This window comes from Diabrotica undecimpunctata, chromosome 8 (assembly GCF_040954645.1).
Source record: "Diabrotica undecimpunctata isolate CICGRU chromosome 8, icDiaUnde3, whole genome shotgun sequence".
Classification (NCBI taxonomy): domain Eukaryota; kingdom Metazoa; phylum Arthropoda; class Insecta; order Coleoptera; family Chrysomelidae; genus Diabrotica; species Diabrotica undecimpunctata.
Window position 1 is genome coordinate 28,889,523 of NC_092810.1, and position 19,677 is coordinate 28,909,199.

The following is a 19,677-nucleotide window of genomic DNA, read 5'->3' on the forward strand; positions in this document are numbered from 1 at the left end:
CTTTGCTGTACCTTTTTTTGTGTACACTTTTGTACTAAGATAAGTTGGATTCAATCAATTTATTTTTGTCCCCGGAATGCGTGTTTTAATTTATGACATACCTTTTTGAAACATCCTGTATATGTGTATGTATAAGAATATTGAAAAATTACGTACATTTAATATTGTCGAGTCATTTATCCTAAACCCAACAATTTTATTGGTTAATATAATTAGAAAATAAAAATGTTAGTAGATAAGGACTATTTCTAAATAGCAACAACGTGGAAAATGCCTAATAATTTATACAATTAAAATTAAACGCAATAAACCACTTATTTAGTGCTTCAAGTTTAAGTATCTTTTTTATTAACTTTTTTCTTGTGATTTGATAATACAATATCTACGCTGTCATTCCTTGAAGATTACCGAGCTAAAAAATATTTGTCTTTATATCTAATAATTTACGTTAAAATTTTGACATAAAAATATAGTTTACTCGTTTTGTTAATCTGTGTTTTATGTCAACATGGAGATTTACAATTGCAATCAAAATAACGCATTTTAGTACTGATGTTTGCGAGATAAACCGTAATTAATGACAACAACATCAATTAATAAAATAACGTTAATTCTGTACTTTGATCCTATAATATAAAAGCGATTGAAATTGTTAGAAAGTAGTAACAAATATCGTGAATCACGTCAGTATAAATAAAGGGAATTTATTGTACCTACTCAAAAGCACGCAAAAAGGCGTTGGAAATAGTACTTTAGACCAACGTTTCCCAAACTTATTTTTCCGTGGCCCGGTTATTTTTGTGCTTATCCTTCGTGATCCACTAATCTTTTTGCATACTCTGCTGTGTGTATACAAGAAACCATATTAAAATATGTATCATAGTTTTATATATTTTAATAAAGATTCATTAGCTCAAACAAAAAATGTAATAAAACTCAAATATTTTATTAATGAGAATTATGAAATTGTTTCTGGTTAACTAAAAACTTCACGTTTGAAGGAAAAGATTATAATTTTATCCTCAGGTCCGGTTCGACTTCCAAGCGTCCTATATTTATTTTTGAGGAAAACCAATGTTGACAACCCTGCCTCACACTTATAGGTCGTAACAAAAGGAATTAGTATCGCTTTTTCTGCTAAAACTGGATACTCCTGGCGGCAAGACAGCCAAAAATATATCAGTGTTATTTTGTCAAATATGTCTTTGAGTGCCCTATCATACTATAGTTTAATTACTGACTCAACAGCTAAATCTGGAAGTCCTGTCTCGGATTCTACGTCCATTGTAAATTAATTCCTTATCCATGCTTTGTTGCTGTGGATGGGGGAACATATTCCTTCAGAATTTCCTCCAGTCCTAGCAGGTATTCCTTGAAAGCCACTACAATCTCATCCAGCAATGAATTCACGTTATATCCTTTTTGTAGTTTTGTTAGCTTTGTAAAAGCTTTTTAATTTCCTGCTTCCGCGCGACGTGTTCACAAATTAACTTTTTTTTGTTGCAGCTTCCACCTTTTGTACTTTAAATACAGTTACATTGCTACCTTGTAATTGTAATGTCATATTTAAATTATTTTAAGAATTCAAAAATAATCACAAAGATATGCGACCTTGATTAACCAATTGACATCATGAAACTGTCTTTAAATTGAAATATTGCATTACTAGTCGTTGGTGGATGTTGTTCTAAGAATATTGAAATTTCTTCCCTAAATTCAAAAGGAAGTCTTTTTAAAACAATATTTAAATTTCTTCCTTCAATTTAATAAGTCTTTTTAAAACATTCTCCTTTGATAGCCAACGCACTTCGCAGTGTAAAAGATGTTCATGTTTACTTCTCATTTCTTTGCACAAAGCAGAGAATACTCTTGAGTTCAGTGGGCGAGATTGTAAGAAGTTTATAAATTTTACACACTCTTGCATAGATTCGGTTAAAAGCAGTGGCATTTTTTGACAGTTAATGCCTCTCTATGGATGCTACTATTAATTTCTCGGCAACTGTGTGAGGATAACCGGTTTCAAAAATTAATTTTTATTTTTCATAAGAAGCCAGTACAAGGTTTTCAGATTGAGCGTTCTGAGAAAAATTTTATTGACTTACCACTGTATTCCAAGTACCGTTTCAATTTTGAAGGTTTCATGGACTCTCTTAAAAGTGCAGCATAACAAATACCACATCATAGTTTGTCATCAGTACCCTATTTAAAACCTAACTGTAAGTAATCTTCAGAATATTGTCGGGACCATAACTCCTTCTTCTATTATGTGATAGTTGTAGACTGCGCATCGAGCAACCGTTTGTAAATTACCACTCGTAGCTGCCTCTCTGGATGGACATTACTCGACTGTCTATTATTATTGTCACTCTTAGAACTTGTAACCGGCTGCAGACTACTCGATGGTCTGTTTGTGCAAGTCTTAGAACTTGCACTTTGTTTTATAACAAATTTATCCATCGTCAACTTCAACGTAATCAATATGCACGAAAAATACGCGCTCTCTGACTTGACATTAAGCTTCATCATCATTAACCTGTATGCGTCCACTGCTGGACATAGGTCTCCCTCAGCTCTTTCCATCTGAATCTGTCTTGTGCGGCTTGCATCCAGTTATTGCTAACACGCTTCAGGCCGCCAGTCCATCTAGTTAATGGGCGTAATCTGATCCGTATTGCTTCTTGTCTTGGGCTCCACTCTACGTTTTGTCGATCGGATTTCTCATAATCTGGCGACGTGTCCTGACCAATTCCATTTTAGCGACGCGATTTTTTCGATGACATCTATTGTTTTTGTTTTACGACGTATCTCTTCGTTTGGGATTTGGTCTCTCAGAGAGATACCCAACATCTGGCACTCCATAGCTCTCTGAGTCACGCGAATCTTATTCACTACGTTTTTTGTGAGTGTTAATGTTTCCGCTGTAAAGTGAGTACAGGTAACGCACTGTTTGGGAAAGTATGTAGTATTTATTTTCATATTTTACATTGTTTTTACGTTCTTTTACTGTATTATAATATGATCTAATTTAATGGTATATTCTAACTACTTTGCTTTAAAATATATTGTTTCCTGTTATTTCGTAAAATCTCGTTGTCAAATTGGCTTTAACACATGTCTGTTTTTAAGTTCGAAGATGTTGACTTTCTTTTGTTACTTGAAAATTATGTGGCCATTCAAAAGCGCATTACAATAGCGTTGATTTATGGGATGCACTTGCCCCACGAACCGTTGACCACTCCTTAGAAGTTGTAGGTGCACATGTTTATCCTTAAAAATGCGAAACGCTTCCTAACGAGACAGCGTAAAGTAAGCACGGGACGTCCCTTCTTTTTGCACCTCGGATGGCGTCGCGACGGTCAACGCTACCAATCTACTCCACTGGCTACGGTTTAATTAAACGACTATACCAAGGGGTAAGTCTATATTATTTGTACAGTTAACAGTAATGAGTTAAAGCTAGTTAATTCTCGTAATTTATTCACAATTAAATATTTACTATTTTCGCTACTTTTATTTACAGTCAAAATACATATTGCATTTTTTCTTTGATTATTATTCTAATACCACTTAACCAGCGACCTCGTAAGTTTTACACAAAAAAACGCACATTAGTAAAAGATTTTCCTTTTGAGGCATATGGACACTGAATGGAATAAAGAAGCAGCGGTGTAGCGGACGGAAAATTGTAATTTTGTGGATGTGGTAGTGGGAGGTTAAAATAGAAGCGGTGGCGTCATCTGAGCGCAGTCTTAAAAAGCAGGATGTGAAATGGCGAGGAGAGGCGACCCGGCATTTTCCTTTCGTGGCCCGGTACCAGGTCGCGACCCAGGATTTGGGAAATTCTGCTTTAGACAGTTTAGACAGAAAACAAGAATGGATAACGCAAGAGATCATGGACCTCATGGACGTAAGACGAAAACATAAAACAAACCCAATAGAATACAAACAAGTCAATAAAATCATTAGAAAAAAGTGCATAGAAGCTAAAGAAAACTGGATGTCAACCAAATGGCTAGTAATTTAACAACTTCAGGAAAGATACGACACCTTTAATGTCCATAAAAAAGTGAAAGAAATGACAGGAAGACATGGAAAGAGACAAAAAACAATATTAAGAGACAATAATAAAGAAATAATTATAGGTACAGAAGACAAACTGGAGAGATGGAAAGAATACATTTAGACACTTTTTAACGATGATAGACCTTGTTCTCCACCATCCAGGGATGATCGAATAAATGAAAAAGGTCCAAAAATAACAAAAGAAGAAGTTATTTATGCAGTAAAAGCTCACAAGAACGAAAAAGCCACCGGTCCAGACAATAGCAATGTCGAAATACTTATTAAATTAATTACAGACAACGAAAGTAAAAGCCTCGACTTAATAACAGCACTATTCAATAAGATAAATGACACAGGTAAAATACCATCAGACTGGCTAAAATCAACATCGGTAACATTACCAAAAAAATCCAATGCCTCACACTGCGATGATTATCGAATATTAAGCATGATGTCGCATGTCCTTAAAACTTTTTTCAAAATCATCCATACATGAATTTACAAGAACTGTGAGTTTCAGATGAGTGACACTCAATTCGGATATCGAAATGGATTGGGAACACGAGAAGCTCTTTTTGCCTCTAATGTGTTAACACAACGATGCAGAGACATGAATGTAGATGTATATGTATGTTTTATTGATTAGCGAAAAGCATTTGACTGCGTTAATCATCAAAAGTGATCGAAATTCTGAGAAGAACTGGAATTGACGAACACGACTTGCGAATTATCTCAGAACTATATTGGCACCAAACGGCAACAATTGAAATAGAGCACACAACATCCGAAGATATACGAATCCGACGAGAAGTGCGACAAGGTTGCGTCTCATCACCGCTATTATTTAATCTGTATTCGGAATCTATATTCAGAAAAACATTAGACGAGGTTTAAGGTGTAATCAAGATCAGAACCAGCATAGACAACATCAGGTACGCTGATGATACCGTCCTGATAGCAAGCAACGCACAAGAACTACAAAATATAATAAATGCGGTAGTTCATCATAGTGAAATGTTCGGTTTACATCTAAATATTTCCAAAACTAACATTCTAGTATTTTCAAAGACCAACAAACGTACATTTGTATGCCAAGGAACAAATAATAGAACAGGTAACTTCCATAACATATTTGGGAGCAAATATCAACAGTTAGTGTAACCCAAAAAAAGAAATCATATCAAGAATCGAACAAACGAGGAAAACACTCATGCACATAAAAACATTTTTTACAAGATCAGACTTTAGTCTACAGCTCAGAATTTGAATGATCAGATGTTACGTTTTCTCTGTTTTGCTGTATGGCTGTAAAAGTTGGACAATGGACAATGGCGAGGTACTTCGGCGCATGAGTAAACAAAAAGAATTACTCAACATGATCAAAGAGAGGAAAATACAATACTTAAGTCATGTGTTGAGAGGTGAAAGATATGAATTACTCCAAATCATATTGGAAGGTAAAGTTCAGGGCAAAAGATCAGTTGGAAGACGCCAGAACTCGTGACTGAAAGACCTGAGGAGATGGTTCGACCGCTCATCCACAGAAATATTTCGTGCAGCAGTTTCCAAAGCTACAATTGCCAGTTGGATCGCCAACCTTCGAAAGGAGACGGCGCAATAGACAGAAAAAGCAGAGAACTTGATTATTTTTTGCAAAAGATGTTATACTTAATGTCATGTATATCACTTTCAATGATCACAACGTGTAACTCATAAGGTTTAATATATTTCTTTATTTAAACAAAAACATTTGTATGTCCCCTAAACGTAGTAATAATTTATAGCTTTGTTTAAACCATCCAACATAGCAAATAACCTTTTCCAAACAAAATTGGTACATAGAAACATTATTTTTAACTAGAGATACACATTCGTGTGTTTGATATTTGAACAAGCGCCAAAAAAGCAAAGTTCTTCCCAAAATAGATCGTACTTTGAACGAGTTGAAAATGTTTATTTTTCCAAAGGGAAAATAAAAAACAAATCGATTAGCAGAATTTTTTGTTTATAGAGAACGTGGCGGGTAAATTTAGCGAGCACGCATCGGGAATTTGACCGTTTTGATGTATTCAGAAGTGGTTAACAAAGAAACAGGATCGTTCCGGGTTTTTTGAACCTTGTTTAAACAGCTGGTCGCATAAACACATGGGAATATTCAAATGTTCCGTGTAATTTATTCCCGTACACAGTTTTACGAATTTATTTGCGTAAACAATGAATAATTGATGAGTAATTCTTCTAATTTGTGAGAGGTTGCTCTCATAACAAAAACAATAAAATCAAATATTTATATCGAAAAACGATATAAACAATCTCCCTGAAGACTTTTGCATGAATTTTCAGTAATTTATAGAGCGGTTTTTCCACTCCAAACAAAATAACAAGAAAACACGCGTTTTAAATGCATCAACCGCTAGTTTAGGTGATCTTGATGACATTCACCCAATGTATTTTCAATGAATAGAGAAATAGAAGTTAGTTAGTAACAAATCAAGAACCAATAAGTAGTTATTGGTGGATGATGTTGGTATTACAATAATTCTATATCGGATCTTTTTAGTGTTAGGGGTTGGCATTACCTGTGTATGACAAGTGCGTCAACGAGTCAACAAACAGTTTATAATGTAACCAGGCATTCATCATCATCATCATAATCCAGCTTTCATTTATCACGTCTGCTCTTTGTTGCCAATTTTTCGTGATACGCCTGATGTCATCAGCCCAACGTGTAGGTGGTCTTCCTCTACTACGTTTGTCTGCTCTTGGCCTCCAATTTGTAATTTTGCTCGTCCATCGTGAGTCGTGCATTCTCGCTGTATGGCCTGTCCAGTTCTATTTCAGCTTCGCTATGCGTTCCACAACATCAGCAATACTTGTCCTTCTTCGCAGATCTTCGTTACTTATTCGGTCCCGCAAACTCCAAGCATAGACCGTTCCATTCGATTTTGTGCCACTCTCAATTTCGAAGCCGTAGTCTTGACCTGTCTTGAAATAATAGGAAAAGTTTGTGACTCGCCCAAACCAGGAACTTCAAGGGATCCTGATTACCAGTTTTGTAGTCCCGACAAACTAATAACTACTGAAATTAATGCTGGAGAAACTGTTTTAAACAGTACCTTTCCTTTAGACGTGCCATCGCCTTTTAAAAGAGCGTTATTCTGGCCAGATCCTACTCCCAGAGGAACCAAAAAAAGAAAAAGTTGGGAGAAAATACCATCAGTTGTTAATTCAGAAGCGTGGCAAAACTATGATAAGAAAAAAAGACGAGAAAACCAGAAAACTTAAAGAAAAAGAAAAGAGAGCTTTTCTAAGAGAGCAAAAGAAATTAGATCGAATTAAGAAAAAGAAAAAAGAAACCTCCTGAAAGTTCTGAAGACTGGATAGAAAGTGGTGACAGCTTAGATGACATAGAAATCTATAAGCAATAAGAAACTGAATTTTCAGAAGTAGATGCTGTTGGTGCAGTTGCTATAGGAGACTATCTGCTTGTTAAGTTTTGGGGGGAGGGGGTGGTGGGGGCGAAAGAAAAACTGTAACATATAAGTATGCTTGTGTTACTCAAAACATATTTCCTGAAGAAAGTGAGGTAGAAGTGATGTGCCTTAAAGCAACCAATGATGAAAAAACTCAATTTAAAACTGACGAAAATGATGTTTCAAGTAAATTGCACACTCCTGAGATTGTAACTTTAGGAGATAGGCTAAAATATAACTTTTCAAAGCCTATCGATGTATTTGAAGCACCTTAAATACCTACTATTTTTTCATTTAAGTTTCTTTTTTTTTTAATACATAGTTTAGTTTTTATAAATAGTTAAAATATCATTAATATTTACTTTTTTGGGATTTTCTCATGTCAATAACCAGGATGTCAAAAAATGGATTTTTTCAAAATTAGTATGTCAATTACTTTGTAAAAAAAATTGTTCTGTATCCTCACTAGAATAAAACAGAAAAGATGTTTTTCTTTTTATTATTTAAATGTTTCATTTCATTAACAAGATTGCAAAATACTCCCTGAACAAATTTTGATGTCAACAAGTATGATAAATGAAGAGTAGGAATATTTTAATGAAGTTTTTCCCTCTAAATGTGTCAATAACTGGTAGGTTTACCTTATCTAATTTTCTTTTAGGGCAATGTACTCGATGATATCCCTATACTTAGATAATTTTGGGTTGATATCTACTGCTCAGCTTCAGAATACGAGATGCCACTCTAGATGATATGCTTTGAATGTTTATTATCTTATTCGAGTGCTTTTTATGGACAAAAAACCGATGCCTCCAACTTATGTAGTTTCAGGACCAATCTGATGGAATATATGCCCTGATGTCGAGGTTGAGGACTCCCCCGCCTAGTCTGTCTTGCTCAGAGTACTGAAGAACCCCTACTTAGTTCCCACCTTTAAGCAAGCTGAGACCGGCAACCAGGCTCTATTGTTATAATAAAAATTTTTATATTTGTCAACGTATCCTTTTGTAATATTCCATCTAGTTAAATTCTTTTCCACCACGGATCCTTAGAGATGCCTCATCAATATTTGTAAGTTTTACTTAAGTGTTTAAACTTCTTTGAAACTGCCCGTGGGAACTCGTATTGCCGTGGTAGAAAATGTCTTTGACTGTTAGTTTCTCTCACAGTTTAGTTCATTGGTTTTTCCATAAACCAAAAAAAAATTATTATATCGCGAATAACGGGAGATGAAACATAGAATAGCAAATACGAGCTATTTATCGAAAAAAACGGTGAAGAGAAATGTTCTTGAACAAAAGTCTGTAAGAGAATAAACATAAATTCATACAAATTCTTCAGTAAAAGTATCAGAACAAGAACAATTTGCCACCCGAACCAAAACACTATCAACCGGAAGAAATTCAGACGGCTTCATCTGATAACACTCTATTATTGAACATTTCTTTGTATACCCTCAAAATTTTCCAAATCCTCCAGTCCATAAATAAAAACAAAAGTACTTATCTTGTTCATTAAAAAACAATCGGCAACTGATAGCACCCCCAGGTACTTTTCCGAGAAATTGCAGTACCTTGTACACAAACATCTACCTTATCTTGTTTTCGAATGCAAATAGATTACGAGGTAATCAAGCCAAAGAAAATATTGTTTTTCAATTGTTGCAATTGCATTCTAGATGTTTGCTAAGAATGAAATTAACTTCCTCGTTTACTACGGTCAATATTTATATTGACAGTCTCGTAAAGTAAACAGTTAGTTGTGAGATAATTCTGACTTCCAGAATGATCGTACGCATTTCATATTTGGTCAATAGAAAGATTATTATTTCCTTTAGTCTTTTTAGAAACTTCTATAGAAAATGTCACACCGAGAGTGCAGTACGGCTAATATAGGAATGTACAATTGCCGGATTTCACGCCTTGTGCTTGGCGATACAAACAGGTCCAAGTGGTAGTCACAGAACCCTACCCAGATCTCTACGCCGGGCTCTGTTATTTATTATAAAATAATATATTGATAAAATAATTGCCCTCAAGTAGCCAAATAAGAGGCATGCATTTGAATAAAAAGACCTTAAGTTTTTAGCGAGAATTTTATTATAAAACTGTATACTTTATTAAACTAACAAATGTATTTTAAATTACATTCTTGATAGCTATAAATATACAGGGTGGAACCTCCGGGAACTCGATTTCCGTGCACCCAGCCCAATATCCGAAAAGCCCATACTCTGATTGGACTGGTAAATGCATTTTATTGGTTATACAGTGTAAAATAATCGAGGTTACTTACAGATATTCAATTAATTATACTAAAGTCGTCCTCTACATCCGAGATGTTAGATTCGCTTTCGCTACTCTCCCCTGTGTTCGCGTGTATTATCAATTGGTCTACGTCATCTTGCAGGTTGTCCGCAGTCCACATCTCAGTTTCCGTTTTCTCGACAACATGAGTGACATAATTGCGCCAATTTTGCTCTGTGACGCGTGCGAAACCGTCGTCGATCAACTGGCATACCTCGTCGTTTTTAAAAGTGGTATTATGGGTACCTACATATCGCTTAACTTGGTTCCACACCATTTCTATAGGATTCAATTTGCAGTGATATGGAGGAAGCCTTAAAATATACACATTATGTTGTGAAGCATACTCATCAAGATGATACTTATCGTATTGATCTTTAAAAGCACGCGCTGCTTCTAATAGCTCGGATTTCAAATAACACTCCTCGAAAAAAATGTCTTTTTCCACTAGCCATTCCTTGATTGCAGCTTTATTCCAGGAATTGTTAGGGAATCTCTCTTTACGGGAGTGGTACGATGCATTGTCCATTACAATGACATTCCTGCGACCATTATTTGGTAAATTTGATATTAATGTCTCCTTAAACCACGACTCAAAATATGCGGCATCCATTTCCAGCACTTACATTAAGTTGTTCCGTATTTTGTAAAAAACACAACTCATTTAACACTACGAGTTTAGCGCAACCGTTAAATAATTCACCGGATTTAAACTTATGGGACTCCATGCTCTCTGTTGAAACTCTGACTAAATTTTGAAGTGTAGTTTCGTTTTCCAAAAGCACTTTCACCCTAAGGATGGGTAGGGGGTGAAATAGGGAAAGCTTGGAGTTTATCAAATACTAATTATGACAAACAAGTTTATGGCCATATTTAGGTGATTATGTTAATGATGGTAATTTGTAGCAGAAGTTTTACAAAAGAAATGAAGACCTATTTATAGAAACAACATAACTGTATTTTTAATATTTTACATACAATAGAAAAAATCTAATTTCTATGAAAGAATTGGAAATTTGAATATTATATATAATATCTATAAATAATATCATTTCCAAGTTTCCAAATTCTTTCCTAGAAATTATGTAGGTTTTTTCTATTTTATGTAAAACATTAAAACTACAGTTATTGTATGTTGTTCTTGTAAAGAGGTGTTCAAATGTTACTCTTATGAATATGATTCAATTGTATATCTCATGTTGACGTTTTATATGCAAAATTCATAGTTTTCGTTGTCAATAACTCATCAATGCCTTTTTATTCTACTGTATACGTATACATGATATAAAATATTTTACTCGTACTGCCGGCAGATGCATTTTATCCATGCCGGTCCTGTGAGACAATGAGCAATCAACAGCTGGAGAAAACCGACAACCCTGCGCGTTTATTCTCCATAAGAAAAGCATTGCCGTATCTTACCCGTACTGCACTCCCAGTGTGACATTTTCTATAGTACCCTGCGATTCTCAGATCGTCTATGCTGTTCGGATTGGGTCATAATTAGACAAAAAATTGAAAAAAATGCGCATAAGTATTCACTAATTTACCCAAAAATATGCATTTTTTTTAGAAAATATGCATACTGTCAATGGAAACATATTTTAATAATGGTATATTAATTAATATTTATTTTAATAATTAGAAAACGATATAAGTAAATTTAAAAACTCATTAGGTAATGGTAATGGCAGGTAATGTAATAATTAATTATTGTAACGAAAGTAGTAAAAAAGTTTAATACTATTTCTTAGAATTATGGAAACAATAAATGACCAAATGTTTTCCAAAATTTTCCAAAAAAACTTATGGCTTCTATCTGTGAACATATATTTGTAAATTAAGAAACTTCTTTCCACATCAACGGATGTAATGGGAGCATATTTTAAATTCACAAAATATTTGGTTCAAAATCTATTTCGTTGCAAAAATTACTACCAAGAACGTCAGCTATCTCAGTCAGTTTCTGAAACCATTGTTTTCTTGAGTTATTGTTTCAAATTTTTGACAAATATCTTTTTAACATTTTGACAAGCTGATCTAATTTCTTTTATTAAAGCTATGCTTTCTACCAAGGACAACTTTGATGATTCTGAGTAATAGTTTTTTGAAGTGGAGTAGCAAAAGAAAACAGGGCCAAAGATGGTGTAGCCTTACTAATACACCAAAGGTACCACAATCACATCAAAGAGTGTCAATACATATCAGAAAGAATAATAAGACTAAAGATAAAAATGGAGAAGGAAGGCCTGAACATCATCGGAGTATACGGCCCAGGAATAATCAAATCGATCGAAAATATCTACCAAAGCAACACAATAAAAGTAAAAGTAGAAGAAGAACTAATCGACCCTATTGAAGCTGGAAATGGGATAAGAGAGGGGGATTCCCTGAGTCCTCTATTGTTCAACCTGATTATGGATGAAATAATAAAAAAAGTAAGAACTAAAAAAAGATACCAAATGGGAGAAAACTAACTTAAAATAATGTCTATGCAGACGACGCAATACTACTCTCTTAAAGTCAAGATGATTTACAACGTATGCTGCACCAATTTAATATAACCGCCAGAAAATTTAACATGTTAATTTCCCAAAAAGACAAAATGCATGGTTACAACAGCAAATTTAATAAGATGTAAATTGGAGCTGGAAGGTCAGATAATAGAACAAGTGATGGAATTTAAATATCTAGACATCACATTATCTAGCTATGGAAAGCACGAAACTGAAGTGGAAGATCAAGTGAATAGAGCAAACAGAGCCGCAGGCTGCGTGAATGAAACAATATGGAGAAATAAAAATATCGGGAAAGAAACGAAAGGCATAATTTACAAAACAGTCATCAGACCAATAATGACATACGCGGCAGAAACAAGACCTGACACAGAGAGGACAAAAAGGATGTTGGAAACAGTAGAGATGAAAACACTTAGGAAAATTGATGGTAAGACACTATTGGGCAGAGCTAGAAGTACAGATATACGACGTAGATGCAAGGTGGAGAACATCAAGAACTAGGTAAGAAATAGAAGAGTAGAATGGAACGGTCATATAAGCCGAATGACAACAAATATAGTAGTAAAGACGGTAAGAGACGGTTCCCCAATAAGAAGACGATCAGTAGGAAGACCACGAAAACGATGGAACGATAACTTACTGAAGGCACATTGAAAAACAGACAGTCAATTAATGTAGAAAAATCTACAAAGTATATGATAAATAAGTTTGAAGCATGGAAGCCCTATGTTTCTCTGGTTGGATATTCTCTACCATAATGGAATTATGGACGAATGTCGCACTAAAAACTCACCCTGTATATACAACGTATAATTGTATCCTATTAATTATAAGCCACAACATAAGCAATTATAAATAATTGTCTCTAGTTTTATTGATGACAGTTAGGTAAAAAAACCGATATATATCCGAAAACCAGTTTGCATTGAAAACCAGATTGTAATAAGTCAAGTCGATAAAAAATGCGATTTGAATTTACTAAAATTTAAATAAACAGAAAGAAACCACCATATCCTGTTGGTCATAGGGGTTTAGAAGGGTTTACGAAGTAGCTTTAAAGGATTAGTAAAGGATAGAGGAGATATCAGGGCATCCATCGGTGTGAAAGTACTGTAGAATTGACGTAACTAATTTATTGAGCTATAGTGAAATAGTCCAGAAAAAATGCATCTCTTCTAGTACTCCTTGGAGCTTAAACTTGTTTGCAAAGACGCAAAATAGAGACAAAAGCTCAATAGTATAAGCCATTATGGTGCGGTATTATGATTTGATTTGTTGGATGCCACTCAACATCTGAAAATCATACGATTAACTTGAATTTTGCTGAGAATGTCAATTTTGGAACGCCAAAAAAGATGCAAAATAATGTATCACTTTTGTATTGTCAATATTTGTGAGGTGCCTGCCTGGGACTACTTTATTTGAAAATGAAATGAAATTAACTTCAACTTAGGAATACCCGATACAAAAATACTTAACATGGGATTGGTTTTTAAAAAGACAACCACGTTCAACATGACAGTAAAATAAATTCTCTTGTTCGTAATCCCATTGCAAATCTTCTTTTTTTAACATTGCTAACCAAATCCTACTAATTCTACCGAGGAATTTGCGAAACAGTTGTTTCATTTAGCAAAATAAGACAGGTTTCTTCGCTCTATACTCATTTTCCTATGCGTATTTACATATCTGAGATCTATCAGATTCTTTATTTTAAATATAAGATTGATGTTCACTTATTCTAACGTTTAACGGCCTTAAAGTTTGATTTAAATACAATTTTTTACATTCACAAGGTATTTTATAAATAAAATCTTTTCTCTTTCTTATTCGTTGTTAGGTTTTGTTTTAGATAAAATCAATCTCAATGTGTCTATTGATTTAAATGCTGTTGAAATATTGAATTTATTTCCTATTCTTGCATATCCAATGTTTTTCTGGTAATCCTTCTAGGTATAGTAATGTTATTTTCCTCAAATCATGTCTTGTAAATGTTATAGGATCCCGTCCAATCTCCCCACACTATCGTATGCTTTTTGGGGTCGACGTATAAAGATATATAATCCTGGTTCTTTGCAGGTTTTCAATTATTTTGTCCCAAATATGTATTGTTGAAAAAGAAGTTGTTTTCCTCTCTATCGAGGTTTTTGCACTATTGGTACAATTCAGGAATAACTGACTCGGTTGCTGGATTTTCTAAGGAAAGTAAAGAAATCATATCGAATGATACAGACGCAGTTATTTGCTGGCGAATACAATAATTAAAAACAGTCAAAAAAAATTAACAGACACACCACATATATTTGCTATTTGAATTAAACTTGAATCAAGTACTCCTTTCAAGATATGGTTGTTTTCGGAAGCATTTCTAGAAAGACACCGGTACCTATCTTGGAATGGATTTCAAAATCCACTACTTAAAGATTATCACAAAGAAATAATTTACAATATATTCGACGATTCTTTTCCTCAAATAAAAGGTGAAGGGTGAGACGGGTTGTTAAGAAGTTTTTAAAAAACGTGTAAAATTGTACCTACCGAAACCGTGAACTACATAAAAAACAGGAAGAGATGTTGTAGACTGTCGATGATAATATTCAAGTTTGTTAACCTATAATAAATACTATTATCATGTCTGTCGGACAGGACAACCGACAATCTGATTCCTTATCCGGCAGATGGATTATTTATTAAGTTTTTAATGTTTCTACATTGCTTTCAAAATTTAATTTACAAACGAAATACCAACACAAATTTACTTTTAAGCGTAGTAAATTTATTAATTGTAATAGTTTCATTTAATCTCATCATCATCATCATCACTGGCTCGACAACCCTTTTTGGGTCTTGGCCTGTTCCAGGATTCTTCTCCATTCTGATCTGTTTCGTGCTTTTTTTCTCCAGTTTTTTTATTTTTAAGGTTGTTAAGTATATCATTTTCTATTTCTTCTAAGTATCTCAGCTTCGGTCTTCCTCTTGTTCTTTTTCCTACTGGCATCTGTTTGAATACTTTGTTTGGTATTTCGCCTTCTTCCATTCTTTCTACATGTCCTATCCAACGCAGCCGTCCTATTTTAATGAATGTTATACTACATGTCCTATCCAACGCAGCCGTCCTATTTTAATGAATGTTATAATATCCGGATCCTGGTATATTTTGTATAGTTCAGAGTTGTATCTTCTTCGCCATTTTCCGTTTTCTTTTGTGCCCTTATATATGTGTCGCAAGATTTTTCTTTCGAAGGTGGCTAACAACGTTTCCTCTCATTTAGTGAGTGTCCAGGTTTCTGAGCCGTATGTGAGTACCGGTCTTATTAGGGTTTTATATATTTGGCATTTTGTTTTTCTTGCGACGTTATCTAATCTTAGTTGCCTAATTAAGCCATGGTAACATTTATTTGCAATAAATATTCGCCTCTTCACTTCCTCCGTAACGTTATTATCAGACGTTCCCCCTCTATGTTGTATTCTCCTATTGTTATATTTTGTGGCTGCCTTATTTCTGCATTTTTACTTACCTGCATATATTTTGTTTTGGTCTGATTGATTTTAAGACCACTATTTTGTGCAGCTCGTTCTATTTGGTTGTATGCCTCTATCATTTCTTTTCTTGATCTTGCGATTATGTCAACATCATCTGCAAATGCTAGTATTTGCACGCTTTTATTAATGATTGTTCCTCGTGTATTGGCTGTTGTGTCCCTCCGTATTTTCTCGAGTACGATGTTGAACAAGATGCATGATAGAGCGTCTCCCTGGCGTAGTCCCTTTTTCACATCTGTTGTTTCCGTTAATTCATTTTGTATCCGGATTCTACTTTCTACTTTTAGAGATTCTTTTATCAGTTCTATTAGTTATGTTGGTATATTAAATTCTTTCATTGCTGTTATTAAGAATTCTCGGTTTATATTGTCATATGCGCTTTCAAAGTCTATGAAGAGATGATGTGTGCCGATGTTATATTCACTTGTTTTTTCGAGGATCTGTCGCAGAACAAATATCTGGTCTATTGTTGACTTCTGTCTACAGAAGCCACTTTGGTATTTGCCAACTATTTCATTGAACCTTCCTATCTCTAATATTCCTTTTAATAATAATAATATCGTATATCGTATGGCATTTTTGTCAGGTACCCAGTCGTCAGAGACGAAAATACCAGTGAATCTCTAAAAATTATACGAACAAGCTGAATTTTGCCGAGAATGTAAATTTTAGGACGCTAAAAAAATGCAAAAAACTTTACCACTTTTACCCCCGGAATTTCCCCTCAACCCCCCCCTGTAGGGGGAAAAACGGAAAAAATCGATTTACCAAGAATCTGTATGTACGCCATAGAAAAAAATGTTTCAAATATAAAATAATTTTCAACAAACATGTTGAACCCTGATCAAAAGAGATATAATTTTTACCGTCTAGTTGATACAAATTTTATTTAACATTTTATTCAAAATCACCGGTTGCTTTAAGCATTGATTCTGAGAGAACGGTTCATTCTACATAAAAAGTGCTTGTAACCATTTTTATTCAAAATTATCTCAGCTACATTTTTTATTTGAAACATTTTTTCCTATGGCGTACAGATTCTTGGTAAATAGATTTTTTCCGTTTTTACCCATCTACCAGGGGAGTTTTAGTGGGAAGCCCAGGGATAAAAGCGGTAAACTGTTTTTGTAACTTTTTTGGAGTCCCAAAATTGATATTCTCGGCAAAATTCGGCTCGTGCGTCTGATTTTTATGGGTCAAATCTCTGACGACTAGACTAAGGGAAATCCTGTCGGATCTTTAACCGTGTTTTAAGTAGCTAGTGTCGATACACATTACCACAGGGGGACCGACGGCTTTACGTGCCCTCCGAAGCACAGTAAACAGCTGGTATCATTTTTAGAAATGAAAATTTCGTTGTTGGTGTTGAGAATCGGGCTCGTTCGCTTTGGTTTGGAATGCCGTAGTAGTATCTTGCCGCTGAGCTATTCCTTGAGTAATTAAAAAAAAAACAGTCCATTCTTAACGATCCGATGTTCCGACTTTGCTCCATTATTTTCTTACCTGGTCTCTTGTAGAATTTTGGGTTTATATTGTTATCTGTACCGGGTGGACTCTTTGAAAAATAATGACAATTTCAACAAAAATCGATTTTATCATGATTGATACTATTTTTTACCACCGTTATGCTTTTTAAACCATTTAAACATCGTCGTACTAACGTAATACATTTGCACTTGTAATTTGCAACATTTTTAGTAATTAATTGTTAATTTTTAATATTTTTTAGTGTTCTTAAATTCAAGTATTATATATAAAAAAACTTGCGTAATATTTAGCAGTCTTATATTTTAGTTATATGTATTTTAACAACCTAAAATGTTTCCAGTTGGCAAACAACTACAAAAGGTGATTGCCAAGAGTTGTAGGAAGTAAGATGACAGAGGAACACCTTTGTAAGAGGTTAGTTCTAAGAAAAGATACTCCCAAAACTTTAAAAATATATATTTGCATGTTGCTTTAATCTATTGTGTAGAATAGCATTTTTTCTTTAGGATTTTAACCATTTTCCAGTCTATTTATTATATATCTACCCCGGTTTTGTCTCAGTCACTGAAATAGACTCTAGACTCTTCTTACGGCTGATTTCTGATTTACTGATTGGTTTTTTTGGGCTAGTTTTTTGCCACTTCATTAACATTGACTTTGATATAAGATGAGTTTGTTAACTACATTGGGTAACTAGATTGTTGTTGTTCATCTAATTATTCAAAAAAATCTTACTTTAGCAGAAAGTATTATTTATAAGAACAAATATTTTGCAGAGTATTAAAAGATATAAGATGGAAATAACAAAGATTTTACTTTGATCCTTAATTTATGATAAACCACCAAAACAGGAAATATTTGTGCTACATGACATGTGTTGATTATAATAATAAATGAGGTCAATGTGGCTACCTTCAAAATAATTTTTATGAAATTATATAAGTTAGATAAAACTATAAACATTTATCTAACAATGTGAAGGCTACTAGTTACTATATTAAGTGTGTTAGACACAAAGAATAAACCTTGAATACTTATATAACAACAATAAATTAATATATTTATATCTAAAGGCATTTTTTCCTTTAAACACATCTAAGAATTGTCTAGAGATTTCTATCTGGTTCTATATATTATTTGTTTATTTTAGGAGTCTTAAATCATAAAGAATATGAAAGATCTATGTTTCTATTTACTTAATTATTTAACTTAGAAAAATGGATATTTGTTTTTGCTTGGCCACTAAAATCTGCAGATCTGAAACCATTTATTAAAGTATGTATGCATATATACAAAAGTGCCACAATACCCAGAGAGACAAACATTGAGAAGTATTTTAGGTCCTATCTTTTATACAATTTTTAAGCGTTATTGACTTTTTATAGATAATATAAACATTTAGGTACTTTTTTTTCTATTAAAATAAATCAGAAAAATTCATAAAAAAAATATATTCAAAAATTATTTTTGTAGAACAAATAGGTAAGTACTATTGATAATGTCCATATATATATATTTCTGTATGTGCACTTGAATTTCATATATCTATTTAAAAAATTAACTAATTTTATTTACATTCCTGCATCAGTCTCTATAAAGAACTATATCTATATGAAATATTGCAAGAATTCTTGAAAAAGAAAGTTTCCTTACCTTTGCATTCTTCCGTCTGTTTCTCGTTGTACTGGGTCCTTGAAGACATGGTTTTCAATCAAATCTTTGTTCAAATTTAAAACTGAGTAATATCTGTATTTTCTGGTTGAACAAAAGCTTTTATGGCACAGAATATAAACAAAAACCCCAAAGCGGTATGGAATACAATTTTGAAAAGAAAATGGAAAAATTAGAACATACCCATAAGCTAAATCACGGCGCTCCTAAACTCCTCTGAAAAATGATCTGAAGAAGTATGAATGATAAATTTTTTTAAGATCAGTCTCATTCCAATCCGGTATCTAATTTCAGTCGCCAGATTTACTATCTATGAAGACGTTCAATAAAAATCACTACAAAGGTAATGTGGTTACATTACCCGAAAAAGGAAATGTAAATTTAGAAAATGTTTTCTCTTAATGATTCCCTCTTCAGGAATGAAACAGGAATTCAACACCAGAAGAAAATTCAAAACACCGTGAATAGGGATTCACCGTTACACTTATTGGTTAGCACAACTTTCCTACGTTACGGATTTTCTATGACTGGTTTTTATAAACAGAAACAGAAATAAATATTATTTTGTCACCAATCACCCACACTACCGCAATCGTTTTGTTCTATGGAGTTGAT

General features: G+C 33.7%; 1 protein-coding gene across 1 annotated transcript in view; it reads right to left on the minus strand.

Annotated features, from left to right (window-relative positions):
• LOC140447353 (6-phosphofructo-2-kinase/fructose-2,6-bisphosphatase-like) overlaps positions 1 to 19,646 on the minus strand; it is a 76,699-nt gene extending 57,053 nt beyond the window's left edge. The window contains exon 1 of the mRNA XM_072539960.1: positions 19,045 to 19,646. Within this exon, the coding sequence (XP_072396061.1) occupies positions 19,045 to 19,093 (49 nt within the window). The 5' untranslated portion in view covers positions 19,094 to 19,646. The remainder of the gene's footprint in view (positions 1 to 19,044) is intronic.
• Between the last annotated feature and the right edge of the window lie 31 nt (positions 19,647 to 19,677).